The sequence below is a fragment of the Gymnodraco acuticeps genome, unplaced genomic scaffold (assembly GCF_902827175.1).
Source record: "Gymnodraco acuticeps unplaced genomic scaffold, fGymAcu1.1, whole genome shotgun sequence".
Lineage (NCBI taxonomy): Eukaryota > Metazoa > Chordata > Actinopteri > Perciformes > Bathydraconidae > Gymnodraco > Gymnodraco acuticeps.
Window position 1 is genome coordinate 1,345,324 of NW_022992085.1, and position 17,935 is coordinate 1,363,258.

The 17,935-nt window shown below is 42.4% G+C and overlaps 2 protein-coding genes across 2 annotated transcripts; one reads left to right on the plus strand and one right to left on the minus strand.

Annotated features, from left to right (window-relative positions):
* Positions 1-2,805: 2,805 nt before the first annotated feature.
* On the plus strand, positions 2,806-11,050 carry LOC117537385 (zinc finger and BTB domain-containing protein 39). The gene is made up of 4 exons (XM_034202587.1): positions 2,806-2,912; positions 4,100-5,298; positions 7,331-7,684; positions 9,164-11,050. Exons 2-4 carry the CDS (start codon positions 4,132-4,134, stop codon positions 10,109-10,111), a joined length of 2,469 nt encoding a protein of 822 aa, XP_034058478.1. The 5' UTR covers positions 2,806-2,912; positions 4,100-4,131; the 3' UTR covers positions 10,112-11,050.
* A 3,125-nt stretch (positions 11,051-14,175) lies between these two features.
* On the minus strand, positions 14,176-16,895 carry LOC117537412 (G-protein coupled receptor 182-like). Its single transcript, XM_034202620.1, has 2 exons — positions 16,735-16,895; positions 14,176-15,595 (listed from the first exon to the last, which is right to left on the minus strand). The coding sequence occupies exon 2, from the start codon at positions 15,590-15,592 to the stop codon at positions 14,504-14,506; it is 1,089 nt and encodes a 362-aa protein (XP_034058511.1). The 5' UTR covers positions 15,593-15,595; positions 16,735-16,895; the 3' UTR covers positions 14,176-14,503.
* Positions 16,896-17,935: the final 1,040 nt, after the last annotated feature.

The following is a 17,935-nucleotide window of genomic DNA, read 5'->3' on the forward strand; positions in this document are numbered from 1 at the left end:
TAATACATTTACTCAAGTACTATTTAAATACAATATTTAGATATTTTGTTTTCTTCCGTTTTAGCATTACATATCTCACCTTCGCTTAGTTTTATCTTTTAGATTATGTCACCATTTGTAGGGGTTTGACCCTGAACTATGACAGTGCTCACGATACGCATTACAGTGCGTTGGTTGATTCGTAACAATCAGAATCACAATTTACAATTTCTATACTTCTCCTTTGTGGCATGGCAATTGTTGGTAATCTACTGGTTTTATAAATGTAAGAAATATAGGCAGACAATAACAATGGACTTTTACTATTCTGTGTTGAACTTTCTGCTATTTTATTTAGTCTATGGTTGTATGGTTCAACTCCACTAAAACTCTTATTCAATTTAATTATTACCTTTAATTGTTTTGAATATTTAATTTGAGAGTAATAATACAAAACGTAACCAACTATAGGTAAAACATAATATATTATAATTGCAGATCAACATTAAACGTTTTTGGTTAAATTCAGCTATTCAGCTAGTATATTTAGGAGAATTTTTTTAAATAACACATCCTCCTTTACCAGCTACAATAAGGGGATATACGTTTATATATACAGTCTATGGGATATACACAGAAATGGCATCAATAATTATAACTCGATTAAGTAACATTATGTTCTTCTAAAATCGGCCATTGTGAAAGATGATGGCTTTTACTTTTGGTTCTGTAAACTGTTCTTAAAAGTAGGATTATTTTAAGGTATCATCTAAATACGGTGGCCCTGAAGTGCAAGTCAAAACATCATTTCACAAAACACTACAGCCTTTCACAAAACACTACAGCCTTTCACAAAACACTACAGCCTTTCACTAAACACTACAGCCTTTCACAAAACACTACAGCCTTTCACTAAACACTACAGCCTTTCACAAAACACTACAGCCTTTCACTAAACACTACAGCCTTTCACAAAACACTACAGCCTTTCACAAAACACTACAGCCTTTCACAAAACCCTACAACAAAACACTAAACACTACAACAAAACACTACAGCCTTTCACTAAACACTACAGCCTTTCACTAAACACTACAACAAAACACTACAGCCTTTCACAAAACACTACAACAAAACCCTACAGCCTTTCACTAAACACTACAACAAAACACTACAGCCTTTCACTAAACACTACAGCCTTTCACTAAACACTACAACAAAACACTACAGCCTTTCACTAAACACTACAGCCTTTCACTAAACACTACAACAAAACACTACAGCCTTTCACAAAACCCTACAGCCTTTCACAAAAGCCTTTCACAAACCACTACCAGCCTTTCACTAAACACTACAGCCATTTCACAAAACCACTACAGCCTTTCACTAAACACCTACAGCCTTTTACACAAAACCACCTACAGCCTTTCACCAAAACACTACCGCCTTTCACAACAACCCTTACAACAAAACCCTAAACACTACAACAAACACACTACGAGCCTTTCCACTAAACACTACAGCCTTTCACTAACACTACAACAAAACACTACCAGCCTTTCACAAACACCCTACCTACAGCCTTTCACAAAACACTACAACAAACACTACAGCCTTTCACTAAACACTACAAAAAAACATACAGCCATTTCACTAAACACTACAGCCTTTCACTAAACACTACAACAAACACCTACAGCCTTGCACTTAACACTACAGCCCTGTTCACCTCTAACACTACAACAAAACACTACAGCCTTTCACTAAACACTACAGCCTTTCACTAAACACTACAACAAAACACTACAGCCTTTCACTAAACACTACAGCCTTTCACAAAACACTACAGCCTTTCACAAAACACTACTGCCTTTCACTAAACACTACAACAAAACACTACAGCCTTTCACAAAACACTACAGCCTTTCACAAAACACTACAGCCTTTCACTAAACACTACAACAAAACACTACAGCCTTTCACAAAACACTACAGCCTTTCACAAAACCCTACTGCCTTTCACTAAACACTACAACAAAACAATACAGCCTTTCACAAAACACTACTGCCTTTCACAAAACACTACAGCCTTTCACTAAACACTACAACAAAACACTACAGCCTTTCACAAAACCCTACTGCCTTTCACTAAACACTACAACAAAACACTACAGCCTTTCACAAAACACTACTGCCTTTCACAAAACCCTACTGCCTTTCACTAAACACTACAACAAAACACTACAGCCTTTCACAAAACCCTACTGCCTTTCACTAAACACTACAACAAAACACTACAGCCTTTCACAAAACACTACTGCCTTTCACAAAACACTACAGCCTTTCACAAAACACTACAGCCTTTCACAAAACACTACAGCCTTTCACAAAACACTACAGCCTTTCACAAAACACTACAGCCTTTCACTAAACACTACTGCCTTTCACAAAACACTACAGCCTTTCACAAAACACTACTGCCTTTCACTAAACACTACAACAAAACACTACAGCCTTTCACAAAACCCTACTGCCTTTCACTAAAACACTACAGCCTTTCACAAAACACTACTGCCTTTCACTAAACACTACAACAAAACACTACAGCCTTTCACAAAACACTACTGCCTTTCACTAAACACTACAACAAAACACTACAGCCTTTCACAAAACACTACAACAAAACAATACAGCCTTTCACAAAACACAACGACATTTCAAAAATTAAATAAACAAAAAGTGTACTCCATCACTGAGTGAAACATACTTGGTGCAGTTCCTCGTTCAGACTGAAGGGGGCGTCCGCAGTTCACTTTTGTTGACATACGTCACCAAAATGCGACGGCAGATCACAAGGGATTTAATGAGCTCCAGACTGAAAATCACAATAAAAGGAGAAGAGTATTCTTCGCCTACAAACACATTTTAAATGGGTAAGTCATAACAAGGATACTAACGAGGTGACTTCATTACAAATAGGTTGATTTTTGTTTCGAATAAGTGTGTAAAATGTGTCTGGTTTAGTGGACAGTCAATACAAACATGGCTAAGCTGCGTTAGCTTCTTGTTGGAATTAACGGCTTATAATACATTTTGAGTATAATACTAATACCTCTATGGTTCCTTGAGAACATACGTGTTTGTCTTGGTATGTCGGAGGCGGAGTAAAGATTATCCACAGCTTTATTTATTTCTAAATCTCTGTCACTGACACTGTATGTCTTGATAGTTATTATATTTGTTTTAAGGGTTTACAAAAAAAGGTCCTTAATACATGTGAATACTTCACCAAAGTCCCAGCTCTCTGTGTTTAAAGGTCTGTATTTAATAATGATTGAACTGTAAATTAATCTTTTTAAAAAACTATTTTAGTCGATGATAAAATCAAGACCGAAGCCAGGGTTACAAACAGCCAGTGGAGTGGGAGGTTACCATACTCTCATCAAATGCGTCGCATACTTCAGTTTAGTTTCATACATAAGTGTTCTCTGGGTTTGTAAAGTAACAAAACTCATCTGTCAAACTGTTTGACTGGAAAGTGAGTTTGTTATCATTCTGTACCAGGTCGTTTCGTACATGGGAATACTGTTTCTTCTATATATTTATTACATATTTTAAAGAAAATATAATAATGAATTATTGTTTTATTAAAAGATAATTTATAATTGAAGACAGAAACCAAATTGAGAAATACCAATTGTTGGGTAGTCACCATTGACTTAATAAAAAAATGATTACATTATTTATGTTAACATTGAAACCACTGAGTCTAATTTAGATAGAAATGTTCTTTGGCTTTTGTTAAAATTGTTCAAACTGTTTTGCTAAAAGGTGAGTTTTCCACATCAGTGTATATTTAGTTTTATATGGGAACACCCTTTTTTCCTTATATTTGTTTTTGTTTTATTGAATGTGCCCAAAGACTAAATATAGTATTATAAGAACCTTTAAGGACATTGGTGTTTATGAACTCATACAATCATAAACGTATCAAAGATATTCCTTAATTTGCAGTTTAACATTTAAAAATGATAATGGAATACATTATGAAAGGAGGAAGAGTTCCCCATACTGTTTCACTAACAAACATGTTCCTGTGTGTCCTCCTGTGCTCCTGCAGTGGTTCTGTAGCGCTCCAGGTGCAGCAGCAGGATGAGGATCCGGCTGCAGGGTTCCGACCACGCTGCCGGCCTCCTCGCTGAGCTCAACCGCTGCCGCCAATCACGCCAGTACTGCGATGTGTTCCTGCAGGTCGGCAACCGCACGTTCGCAGCGCACCGTGCCGTGCTGGCCTGCGCCGGGTCGTACTTCCGTAACCTGTTCACCCGGGCTCCGGCCACGTCCTCCGCCGCCTTCTCTCTGGAGTTCATCTCCCCGGCTAACTTTGAGAGGGTGCTGACGTTCGTCTACACGGGGGAGATCCTGACCGACCTCATCGATGTGGGGGTGCTGTACGAGCTGGCTGAGAGGCTGGGTGTGAACGAGCTGATGAAGGCCTGTCACTCCACCTTCCCTGACCTGCAGGCCTCTGTGTCTGTGAAGGCAGGGAGTCCCGGGGAGCTGGACTCAGGCATGGTCTCTGCTGCTGCTGCTGCGTCCACAGGTGTCTCGGCCTGCTCCTCCGCCGCCTCCTGCTCCTCTCTGTCCTCATCAGCAGGTCCATCTGCCGCCCCGACCCCCCGCGGCTGTGATGCTCACACTGGGACTGCGTCTTTGCACCTGAAGGCAGAAGACATGGATTCTCATATCGGCTACGGGCAGATCTCAGCGGATCCACCGGGAGGACACAGTCTTTTAACCAGCAGCCAGTCCAGTGAAGACGTACTGCCTCCGGTGCTCCAGCTGAAGATGGAGCAGGGGGTGGAGGAAGAGGAGGCAGAAGGCAGCTGTGAGGACGCAGGTGGACGAAGGGTTTCTGAGAGCGCAGGAAGCTCTCACAGAAACCACGCCGCGTCGTCTGACTCCTGCTCCTTCCCAGACTCCTCAGCTCAGATCGGAGCGGAGGCCCCATCCTCCTTGTCCTCAGGAGACCCTCTGAGAGACCCTCTGAGCGGCCTGCAGGTGGGGCCGGTGGAGGGCAGCGTGGTGGAGCTGCAGAGGGATGGCAGGTTGATGTTGTTTGGGGAGGTGGAGGAGGGGGAGCAGAGGGAGGCTCTGAAGGGGAGTATGGAGGGGACAGAGGAGGAGCAGTGGAGACAGCTGGCGGGAGAGATCATCGAGCTGAGTGACGACGAGAACTTCATGGAGGACGGTGAGGAGGAGGAGGAGGAAGAGGATGAAGATGACCTGGTGTATGTGGAGAACGGAGAGGGCAGCCAGGTAATAAAACACTGAAATATGTCATGCAGATATTTGTCCCCAATGGGAACATTTACACCAAGAGTGCAGATTCATTCAAAAGAGTGGACTTACATATTATATAAAAAAGTAGGAACACGTTATTAATAATAAAAACACAAGTAATACGAAATAAATATGCACACCTTGGTAAAAGAAAGTAGCAGTATATTTAAAATAAAATACTATAGAAAAATATAGGAATAATGTATTAAATATAGCGAAGAAAAGCTCACATTAGTAACTATAGAATACAAATAAGTACACAACCATGGCTAAAAATGAGGAACAGCAATTTAAAGAACTAAGTGACATATTAGGTGTTGAGACATTAAAACAATCTGCACTGGCTTCCTGTTACACAAAGGATACACTTAAAAATCTTACTTTCAACATACTAAGCAATCAAAGGTGGGGTAGGTCATTTTGGAGAAACCAGCTTGAGTGCGCTAGAATTTGAAAATACACACCCGGAGAAAATCTGCCACTTCCTTCAGACTTCCTTACGCGCACATGACCAACGAGGGCACGAGATAAGTGTGTGCACAGACGGAAGGCTGACAGGCAGGTAGGCCATCCAGTTACTTTAGCCGGGCCGGCTCAGATGATTGGTCGTGCTTTTTATGAATTTTTTGTCAAAGCATTTAATATATTCATTGCTATCGGGATGTTAAGAGCATTCCATGGAATATAACAAAAAGTGTATCTCGAGCCGGTTTCTCAAACTTACCTACCCCACCTTTAATGGATTGGGACCAACATACATGTCAGAGATGCTTCACTGTTACGAGCCAGCCAGAGTTCTCAGGTCAACAGGAGCGGGTTCACTCGTCGTCCCCAGAGTCAGAACTACATTTGCAGAGGCAGCTTCTAGCTCTTACGAACCACACGCTTGGAACAAACTGCCTGCAATTCTGAGGTCCGCCCCAACCCTGGGTTCTTTTAAACCAAGGTTAAAAACCTGCAGCCTATCCTGAGATCCTTTAACCGTGCCTTTATCATTGCACTTTTAGTTGCAGCCAGCATTTCATCGCTTTATGAATTTTGTTTGTGTTTTTGTTTTCTTTTTAATTATTATGTGTTAAATGCCTGTGAAGCACTTTGAATTGCCTCTGTGTCTTAAAATGTGCCATACAAATAAATAGGGGTGCACCGAATGGGAAATTCTTGGCCGAAAACCGAATGCCGAAAATGATCAATAGAAATATATATATATATATATATATATATATATATATATATATATATATATAATGTATACATTTTTTACCAATGTTGTTCAGCTACCTGATTATGGAAATAGACATGATTATGGCAAAACTTAACTTAAATAATAATCACTATTATGGGTCCATAAAACATTTATTCAGCACTTTTGAATGCATACAGTACATTTATAGATGTCATGTATTATTGCTAAAAAACATGATATCGCAGTCTTAGTGTCGCCAACTCGTTTCTAATATGCAAAGACAACAAATGCGTCTATGATGTATTTTCGATCAGACGAGATCTCTCTCCCCCGTCTGTGTGCGAGGGGGCGGGGGCAGTTTACACACACGCAGCTGCTACATGCAGCGGAGCACACTGCGGAGATGGCGGAGAGAACGCGCTCCGAGGTGTGGTTAAACTTTACCTGTCTCGATGTGGAGAATACTTGTTACCATAAGTGCAATTAGAGTTTAGCATGTAAGCACGAGCAATTTGTCTAAACATTTAGCAAAAGTGCACCGCATGCAGACGGAGGAATGTACGTAAGTAAGTCTGTTCTGACATTCGGTGATATTTTTTCGGTGCTAAAACCCTTTCGGCCGAAAGCCGAAAGGGCCTTTTTAACCATTTTCGGCCGATAATTTTCGGTGACCGAATATTCGGTGCATCCCTACAAATAAACTAACCTTGAACCTTATAGAATTGTTGGGACGTTTTTCACATAAAAGTGATTATTGTACAGTATAGCAACAACATGTCTATATTGCCCCTCACTCAGCGGTCCTGCTCTCCTCTCCTCCAGGTCAACGTGTTCTCCTGTAAAGCGTGTGCGGCGGCGCTCCCAGCAGACCCGGCGGCCATCAGGAGACACGCAGAAACCCACCTGACGGAGCAGGGGCTCTGCAGGGTCTGCGGGGCCTCGTTCCCAGACCGCCACGCCGGGCTGGCCCACTCCCACTCCCACGTGGGGGTGCAGCTCTTCACCTGTGAGATGTGCCACCTGCAGTTCTGCAGCCAGAGCAAACTGCTGCGTCACCACCGGCAGACGGCCTCCAGCTACACCATCCCCCAGGGGGCGCTGACCAGCAGAGGGGAGGGGCCGGGCGCCGAGCTGCAGTGTGCCGTGTGCAACAAACCCCTCAGCAAGGACTTCCAGGTGAGGGGACACTGAACATGTGTTGCCAGTCTGTGGTGGGAATGTATTTATCAAATGTGGATAGAGAATCAAGTTCAGTCAGTCGTACAGAGAGCGTCCAGCCTGCAGAGTGAAAGACCAAGAATAGAGTTTGGGTATTTAAACACAGAGAGCAGAAAGGGAAGCTTGGTGATACTGAAAGGAGCATTCTGGAAGTTTAGGGAGTTAGGAGGTCGTATCAGGAAGTTCTCAGTTCACCTGAGGGGAAGGTCATACTGTTGGTGCACACAGTGTAACTAACAACACTGCAACACATCTTCTTAATAAGGAATGTTCGCAAGCTTAGCTAACAAGTGTGAGAAGTAATAAATATAGATCAACATTAGCAAATAAGAATCACGCTATGATATTATTCAAGTAAGTAAGTGAGTTTAATATTGTTCTATTACACAGTCTACACCATGGCCTTTGACCCCTAACCCATCACAGCCCCCTGCTTCCACTCCCACTGCTATTTATCACATTGTTACTTTGTTTGTTTGTTCATTCACAACATGTAAAGCGGCCGTGGGTCCCTTGAAAGGCTCTATAATAAATGTAATCTATTATCATTATTATTACAGTTGCAAATAAAATGAATACATAAATAATGTAAAGTAATAATGAAATCAAACTTTATTTAAAAAGTACTTTTCAAAACATGGGGGGGAAATAAAGGTAAACAAATTCAGAACTTAAGAATTAAATAAAATCAGGCATCTAAAATCAAATACACAATTACATTTTATAAAAAATAGATTAAAAAAGGGGGTTACATAATAAAAATGTACAAGCATACTGTAAATGGTAAATGGACTGTACTTATATAGCGCTTTATCCAGTCTTTACGACCCCTCAAAGCGCTTTACATACTTACGCTTTGTCATTCACCCATTCATACAGAGCAGTACCACTTGCTCTAGGACCTAACATTCACACACATTCACACACCGTTGGCCATCGGGAGCAACTCAGGGTTAAGTATCTTGCCCAAGGATACATCGACATGTTGACTGCACGGGCTGGGATCGAACCCACAACCTTCTGGTTGAAAGACGACCGCACTCCCTCGCAGCCACAGTCTCCCTGTAAATTATTTCATTCTTAATTTTACCGCTCATAAGTAAAACTATTCAATAGAAAAATATTGTTTAGAATTAATTGTCGGATAATAGATTGATTGTTAAATCATTTTCAAATAAATGTTATTTGCTGCGGATATGCCACATAAACAATATTATTAGATTATTAAGAAAACGTATAGTTCTACTCTTGGAATAACAGAAGAATAAACAAATAAAGTAGAAATCTAGCTCAGAATTCATTAATACCAGAAAACTGATTTTACAAAAAGGCATCTGACAGTATCATGGAGAAAAAGTAAAACTATTGCATTATTTTGTTCCCTGCAGCCACATGAGATCTCATATCTACTCTTCCCTGTCTCTCCCCTCCCTACAGTCGGTCAGAGACCACCTGCTGAGCCACGTGTGTCCTCAGAGCCTGAGCTGTGGGGTGTGTCGCCTCCCGCAGCTCTCCCTGTGCTCGCTGCTGTGGCACGGCCTCGCCCACCTGTCGCTGCCCGTCTTCAGCTGCCCGCACTGCGCCTGCTGCTTCGTGCAGCGCTGCATGCTGGACCGACATATGGCGGCGCACGCAGAGGAGGCGGCGGCGAAAGAACGAGAGCGTCTGGCGCTGAGGGCGTTCAGAGTCGGGTCGGACGGGGATGGAGGTTCGGCAGGAGTGGAGGAGCTGCACTGCTTCCTGTGCCCGCAGTCTTTCCGCTCCACCTCAGCCTTCCAGTACCACCTCGGCTTGCACAGCACTGAGGCTCCTGGTGGAGGAGGGGGGGTACCGGGCTGGGTTGGAAAACGTAAAGCTGACCAGCCTCTGGAGTGCCTTCCCTCTTCCTCCTCTCAGCGTGAGGTTGTGAAAATGAGCAACCTGGGTTTGGGGATGAGCTTCAGCTTGCCAGATAAGTTTTTTCAAGGTTCCATCCACAGCCTGCCCTCGGGGGTCCTGACCAACGGGGGCGCGGCGCAGGACATGGGGGTCGGGGCAGCGGGGGTCCGTGGGAAATGGTACCGGTGTCGCTACTGTGGCAAACGCTTCGCACACTCGGGGGAATTCACCTACCACCTCCGCATCCACACAGGAGAGAAACCCTACCAGTGCAAAGTGTGCCTGCGCTTCTTCAGAGGCCGCTCCACCATGATCTGCCACCTGAAGACGCACGCCGGCGCGCTCATGTACCGCTGCACCGTCTGCGGACTCTTCTTCTCCACGCTGAAGATGGTGGCGTCGCACATGGAGCTGCACAAGGACCACCTGCCTCTGGACTTCAACATCGAGCAGACCTTCATGTACAACGATCACTCTAAAGAGCCGCTGCCCACTGTGGACGCCTGACGAGCTCCTCTTCGCTTCGCTGACACTTCCTGTGTGTCTGGTTGTCGTGGACCACAAACTGCTATCAATAGAATAGGGCTGGAACTATTGTATATTTTTATTTATCTTTTTTTGTTGATGAGTAGTCTGTAAAATGCCAAAACAATTATTTTAAAGCACATTTTGATTCTGAGATGACATCAAATTGTTTGTGTATTTTCCAAACCAAAAGATATTCAGTTTATCACGAGTTTTAAGTAAAGAAAGTAGGAGAATATTGAACTTTTGGATTGCTAAATCTTAAAAATCACACATTACTTTTCTGTTTATTCATTTATTACGTCACCTCTTTATCATGTTTATACTTTAAGAGCGTAGTGGACATATATAATCTGTCGGATGCTGTTCATTGAGTCTGAGGTGTCTCTTTGAACTAAGATAAAAAGCAACCACTTGATGGCAGTGTATCATATGTATCTACTCCGATTGACTCTGTAACTTTATAACTTTAATATGAGGATAGGTTTTTATGTCAGTGGTTGATAATTACACTGTTATTAAAGTAGCACCTCATTGTAGCATATCAATTATTTTCCTAGAGTTGCAGTCACTATTTGTCACATTGAAACCACAGGTACAGCATGACCATCCACTTGAGTGCTTTTTATTCGTCATTGAATCATGAAACGTGTTGTTTTATGTTGAATAATGTTTCCTTCTATATGATTTTAGAATGTGCATTTTAGCCACATGCTGTGTTCACTTGTTTAGAGCGTGTTATAGAGATATTTAAATGCCCATCACCTTTCTGTGTGATATGTGTCTTACCTCATATTTATGATGGCAGTGTAACTGTTATTTGCCTTTATACATATCTGCTTTTCAAGCTATGTTTGAATGTTGGCCTTTTTTTAAATATGGATTCTTAAAAATAATTAAATGCCTTTTGGAAGACTGTTATCACCGCCTGATGATGTTTTAACGACCTTTTAGTGTCCTGAAGTAACTGCATGCAAATTAGCGCATTTTAATTAGGCCTAGTTAACGCCTCATTTGCATATCAATGTGGTGATTGTGATGACGTTATTAGATACACATTTTACTGTATTCACTTTAAGTGTCTCCCCTTAAGTACAGTACATTAGCCTGTAGCCTATGCCCATGATAAATTGCCTTAGCTAAACCTCGAGCTAACTTGTCCATTAGCTAGTAGCCTACCTTAGTTAACTATATTTGTTATTGTCTTTTAGCTAATTAGCTGTAAACTCGAGGCACTGGCAGTTTAGTCATTTGTTCATCACCAGTCACCTTCAAAATAAGCCACGAAAAGCTGGCATTACATGGGATAGTAAAGTGGGAGGTGCTGCTGTCTGTCTGAAGTGACTGCCGATTTCCGCACCGCTGTGCAGGAGACGTGTAGAGAGAGGCTTTATTTTTCGTTTCGTTTATTTAATTAGTTAATTTCGAGCGAGAGAGAGAGAGCTACGGAACAGTCTAATCTCCCGAGTCCCGACCTGATATTTTGTATTCAATCAATATATTTTTGGAAAGGGAAACTGTGCACAAACAGCAGTAGATATATATTCATTTATAAAAATAAGAAAAAAGGGGGAAAAAGGGCACTTTCTCTGGAGGAAGAAAAAGGGCCGGGGCTCAAGCCCACTTTGATGTCTGTGTGCACGTGCCTTTCCTGAATCACAAAAAAACATCCATCATCAGATTTCCAGTGATGAACTTGCAGAAATGTGTGCAGTTTTGTGAACCTCCTGCTTCCAGGGGCACGTGACCTTTGCCCTTTTTAAAAGCTGCGGTCTCTTCCTGCTATTGTGCCATGTGTGGACGAACACCCCCTTTTCCTTTTTCTGCCTCCTTATCATTTAAACTGTTGAAAGTGACACATTCCAGATGGACAGCAATTGAAGTAAATGTAATAAAGACTGTGAGAAGGGAGATAACTAAGTGCAAGAGCAGCAACATCTCTCTTTAGCTAAATACATTTAGGCTTAAAACATTCACGTCCCGAAAGCTCGTTTCTGCTCTTTGTGATAAAGTGCAAGCTCAGGTTTTGCAGCTTAAACGCAAACAGTGTTTTATGAAGTTTTATTATATGTTACAGCAAATGTTGCTACTACAGTAGCATCCTGAAACAGAATAATAAGAATGAAGTAATGATTTATCTGTTGAAAGTTAAACAGTTGCAAGATGTTTATGAGGATTATCTGGCACGATCAGCTTTGTTTACACACATTCACGTTGTTGCTTGATTTGCGGGACCAGCGTTGCAGTCGGGAAGAAAAGCAATGAATAAACAACTTTACATGATTGGTTGTGATCATATTCTAAAGATGTTTGGATTAATGAAAATTATACAGCTCCCTTTCATATGAGTGTTGAGAGCTGTACCCATACATTCATTTTGTGCTCAAAGTGCACCAGATTGATAATAATTAATAATAATTAGGGCTGTCAGTCGATTAAAATATTTAATCGCGATTAATCGCATGATTGTCCATAGTTAATTGCGATTAATCGCACATTTTTGATCTGTTTTAAATGTACCTTAGAGGAATATTTTTCAAGTTTGTAATACTCTTATCAACATATGAGTGGACAAATATGCTTTATGCTAATGTTTATTATCATTTGAACAATGACAAATATACTCATGAATATTAAACACAACAACTTCTGAACATTACAAATATTCGCCTCAATTCAACCTGGAACCTAATACAATACAAATGGTGTGTGTGTGTGTGTGTGTGTGTGTGTGTGTGTGTGTGTGTGTGTGTGAGTGTGAGTGTGTGTGTGAGTGAGTGAGTGAGTGAGTGAGTGAGAGAGAGATGGATCGTTGGAGCTATGTGCAACTCAAGGCATATGCTCGAACGGGAGCTGCCTGGACGCTGCAATCATGTTGCACTATCCGTGCTGAGTGTGCTGACTTCTCGTACAATGTCCCACTGTCTGGCTGCCTGCATAAAGTCAAGTGCTCGGCACAGTTGTCGGCGAAATGTCGCTCCTCTGTTTTCATTTAAGCAGCTCCTTATATCTGTTAGCGCAGCTAGCTATTACCAGATGGCATGCTAACAACAACAATGCACGTAAGGTCTCTCTCTCGCTCGCTCGAGCCACACATACACACACCCTCCCGGTCCTCCCAATAGCCAGTCGGTGCCTGCCAGTGAGCGTGGAAGTGTGGTCTGCCACAAGCGGGCGGCAGGAGCGGGGCTGTCAGCATCAGCTTGTAGATGGTATTTTAAACTCGATGCGCTCTCAAACTACGGACGGGGTGGCCGAGGAAAAAAAATACACATGCGTTAATTGCGTTAAAATAATTAGTGACGTTAATTTCTTTTTGCTTTAACGCGTTATTAACGCGTTAACTTGACAGCCCTAATAATAATAATTCCTTACATTTATTATAGCGCTTTTCCAGATGCTCAAAGCGCTTTACAAATCATGTACTGTGGACAATACCCACAGGAGCAAGGTGAAGTGTCTTGCCCAGGCTTTACAGACGCAGCAGCGGCGGGTTTCACCCCTTGATCATTGCACAGCGCACTGCGCCACACCGTCCATCTTCACGCCTCGAGGCGCTTTTACAAGTACACATTAGTATCATACATGTACTGTGGACATTACCCACAGGAGCAAATCCGGGTGAAGTGGCGGCAGGAGCGGGTTTCGAACTGGAGTTCCCCAGCACCCCCCTTGATCTGATGATCAGATGCACAGACCACTGCGCCACCCGTCCTGATGCAATTAACTTCAACATTTAAAAAGAAAATCTTCCCGGGGGTGCATGCCCCCGGACCAGGGGCTGACTGGCCATTAGGAATACCGGGAGTTTTCCCGGTGGGCCGGTCGGACAATTCACCAGCACCCGCAGTTGAGAACCACTGCCCTAGAGGATATGAGGTCCACCCCCAAATAAAGCAGGTTAAAATAATTAAATTGCATACATTTTCTTAGTTTAGTAAACACTGAAAACGGGTCCCACAGACCCAAACAGCACACAAAGGTTAAAGGTAAGCATATAATAATGTTAAAATGTAACTGCAAAAAAAAAAGAAAAAAGGGAGGAGTAAAAGTAGATCACGACTTGTTTTATTTTTTGAAGCTCTCATCCTAAAAAAGGTTGGAGACCCCTGCATTAGACTGCCATGGGTTCCTGTGGGAGTTGAGCAGCTTAAACTACAAAAAAAGCACTTCAAACATGTCTTGCCTTCCTCTGTGATCAGATACATGGTAAAAAACAAAAACATAACAGGAAATGGATTATGAGAGTGAGGCTGTAACAAACATCACAATGAGTCTCTGACCAAAGAGATGATCTGATGATCTCCATTCAGTTCTGTCAAATCTTTATAGAAAACATCTCGAAAAGTTTTCTCAACTCAGCTTCTTTTATTTTTATGATTCAACATCGGACTGGCTGGTGCTGGCGTTACTTAACTTGCATTGCTTCCCCGGGTCTCCCCCTCCTCCGTTGGGAGCGTTGGTCCCGGCTCCCAGCTGGTTCCCGGCTCCATCTCTGGGTAACTGGCTCAGCACGGTGTTGACCAGGTTGTCTTGGAAGCTCTTGCTGAGGAAGTTGTAGAGGATGGGGTTTGCCACGCAGTGAAAAAGAGACAGGCTTTGCACCACGGTGAACGAGAAGTACAGCACATCCATCGTGTTGCAGCTGAAGATGAAGGGGTCAATGTCGTCTACGATCATCAGGAACAGGACGAAGTGGTAGGGCAACCAGCAAAGGACGAACACTAGGGAGTAAACGTGAACCAGCCAAACGTCCCGCCGGCCCTGAACATTCGGCGCCGTCCGAACCGCACGAGCAATCAGCACGTTGCAGGTGATCATGACGGCGGCGGGCCCCAAGAACTGGAAGACCAGGCAGAGGAAACCCACAGAGACAAACCACTCTGTGAAGTTGTGTTCAGGCACAAAGTGGCAGCCCGGCTCGTCCCACTCCAGAAGATCTACATGGACGTTCTCCAGCAGCGCCAGGAACAAGGAGAGCACCCAAAGGCCTCCACAGAGCACCCAGCGGCGACGACCCAGCACGGGGAAGAAGGCGGGAAACGAGGGTCTGGTCAGGGACAGATAACGCTCCGCGGTCATGAGGGCCAGGAAGAAGGAGCTGCTGTAGAAGTTGACCGTGTAGACGAGGTGGGTCACCTTGCAGAGGAAGCGACCCCACAGCCAGACATTGTTCGTGGTCACCTCCATCATGAAGAACGGCAGGGTCACGATCACCATGAGGTCCGACAGGCTCACGTTGAGGATGCAGAACAGGACCCCGTTGGCAGAGTGGCGTCGGCGCCAGTTGACCCAGATGACCAGCACGTTCTCCAGCAGGCCCACCATGAAGATGAAAAGGTAGATGAGGAAGAGGGCGATGCGCCGGTAGTCTCTGGCAGAATCCAGGTCAATGGTGCAGTGGTAGAACCATAATGTGTCATTATATAAATCCAGCGTGGCGTTGTGCTCGTGAGCGCTCATGGTCTGGAGTGAAAAGCAGAGGGAAAACTGTTTAATATAACTGGAAATAGTTCAGGTTTATTCTGGGGTTAATCTGATTATGTTACACAATAGAAACTCAGGAGGAGGGTGGGAGACGTGCTGGGTTGGAATATTACAAAAAGTAGTTTGAGAGTCGGATATAAAAGCCTCAACATATGAGAAGAAGCAAAAAACGACAAATGGAAGTTATAAATGTCTCACTTGGGACAATATTTGGTTTAGTTTATAAGTTATACTTGCTGACTCATTGCACATTTTGTGATTTAAAAGGAGCAGTCGGTTGGATTTGGCGACATCTGGTGTTTTGGTTGCAGCCAAACTGAATAAAGGCTAACCCGTCCCTTTGAGAGACCGTTGTATCTTTCACCAACTTTACCTAGTATAAAGGCCATCCCAGACATAGCAATATTTTAAAAGCAATACATCTCAGGAGGCGACTGGTGTTACCGCAGCTTTACAAGCATGTCAAAGAACAACTTCAGGTAGCATTAAAGCGTGAAATACACTGTCTAGAGAGCATTTGATTTGTCCTTTCTAAACCAATGTAGGAACATGGTGGTGCAACATGTATTCAGACTCCATGATGAGGACCCTTTCCCCTATCTTTATATTATACACTAATCAGGGATTCCGCTAGGATTTTTTCTCGCCTGTCAAATGTCCGGGCAGAATTTATTTTACCGGATAAATTTGAAACTTACCGGTCATATTTCAATAATAATAACGGAAACCCTGACACTAATATAAACATAGTTCTGTATATTTTATTACATTTCTGCGAATTGTTCCCCGAAATACTGCACGATGGCCCTTTAAAGAGTAGACTACTGCATATATTTAGCAACACTGTTGTACTCACAAAGGACTGAATATCAAGAAATGTTTTATTACTTTAGTATACATGCATTTCTCTCTAAGAAAACATGACACCTACATTACCCATAATTTCACTAACAGTCTGATTTCTAGATGGTAACCCTCGATTTGCAAAACTCTTGCAAGATATGTAGGCTTGAATAGCTAAAGTTAGACTTTGACCTCGAATGGATAGGCTTTCCATTTTATTTAGAAATATATGGTGGAAACAGGTTGTTACATCACAAAAAAATATATTACTGTACCTTGTTGTGAAGAGCCGCGTTGTGTAGATGAAGAGGGTTAGGGTCCCTCCTGAGGCCTCGCTGTGTTTCTGAGTGAAGCCTGAAGCCACCAGGTGACTCCTTCCAGCTCTGATGTTAACGGATATCTGAGCAATCAAGCAGCAGGAGCTTCTACCCTCCCATTTCTCATTTTAACACACACACACACACACACACACACACACACACACACACACACACACACACACACACACACACACACCACACACACACACACACACACACACACACACACACACACACACACACACACACACACACACACACACACACACACACACACACACACACACACACACACACACACACACACACACACACACACACACACACACACACACACACACACACACACACACGACAGGACATCCTCAGTTGGTAATGGGGAGTGGTGTAGAAATCCAGGAACGCCTACACAGGTTGTATGCAATATAAACATGTGTTTCAAAATGTATATTAAACACTCATGTGAGAATAGGACATAGAAACTTGGGTGTTGCCATTTTCTGCTGTTTCTCATCACTATTTAATTGAATTCCTTTATTCAAATGTACAAGCATACTGTAAATTATTTCGTTCTTAATTTTCTTGCTCATAAGTTAAAAAAAATGAAATAGAAAAGTATTATTTAGAATTTATTGTCGGATAATAGATTGTTAAATCATTTTCAAATAAATGTTATTTGCTGCCGATATATGCCACATAAATCATATTATTAGATTAATTATGAAAACTTGTGTCACTGAATTTCTACCCTCAAGAAAAAGGAAGTAGAAATCTAGCTCCGAATTAATTAATACCAGAAAACAGATTTGACAAAAATACATCTGACAGTATGATGAGAAAAAAAAGACTATTGCATTATTTATTTTCCCTGCAGCCACATGAGATCTCATATTTCAATGTGAGACAATCATTACATTAAATGATCAACATAAAAAAACTAATAGGCAACTATTTTGATGATAGATTGTTTAATAATTTTCAAAAAAATGTAATTTGCCCCCAATATATGCCACATAAACAATATTATTAGATTATTTAGAACACTTGTAGTTGTGTCACTCTGGTGAATGTTTACTCTTGGAATAATAGAAGAACAAACAAATAAAGTAGAATTAATACCAACTGATTTTACAAAAGACATCTGGGAGTATCATGG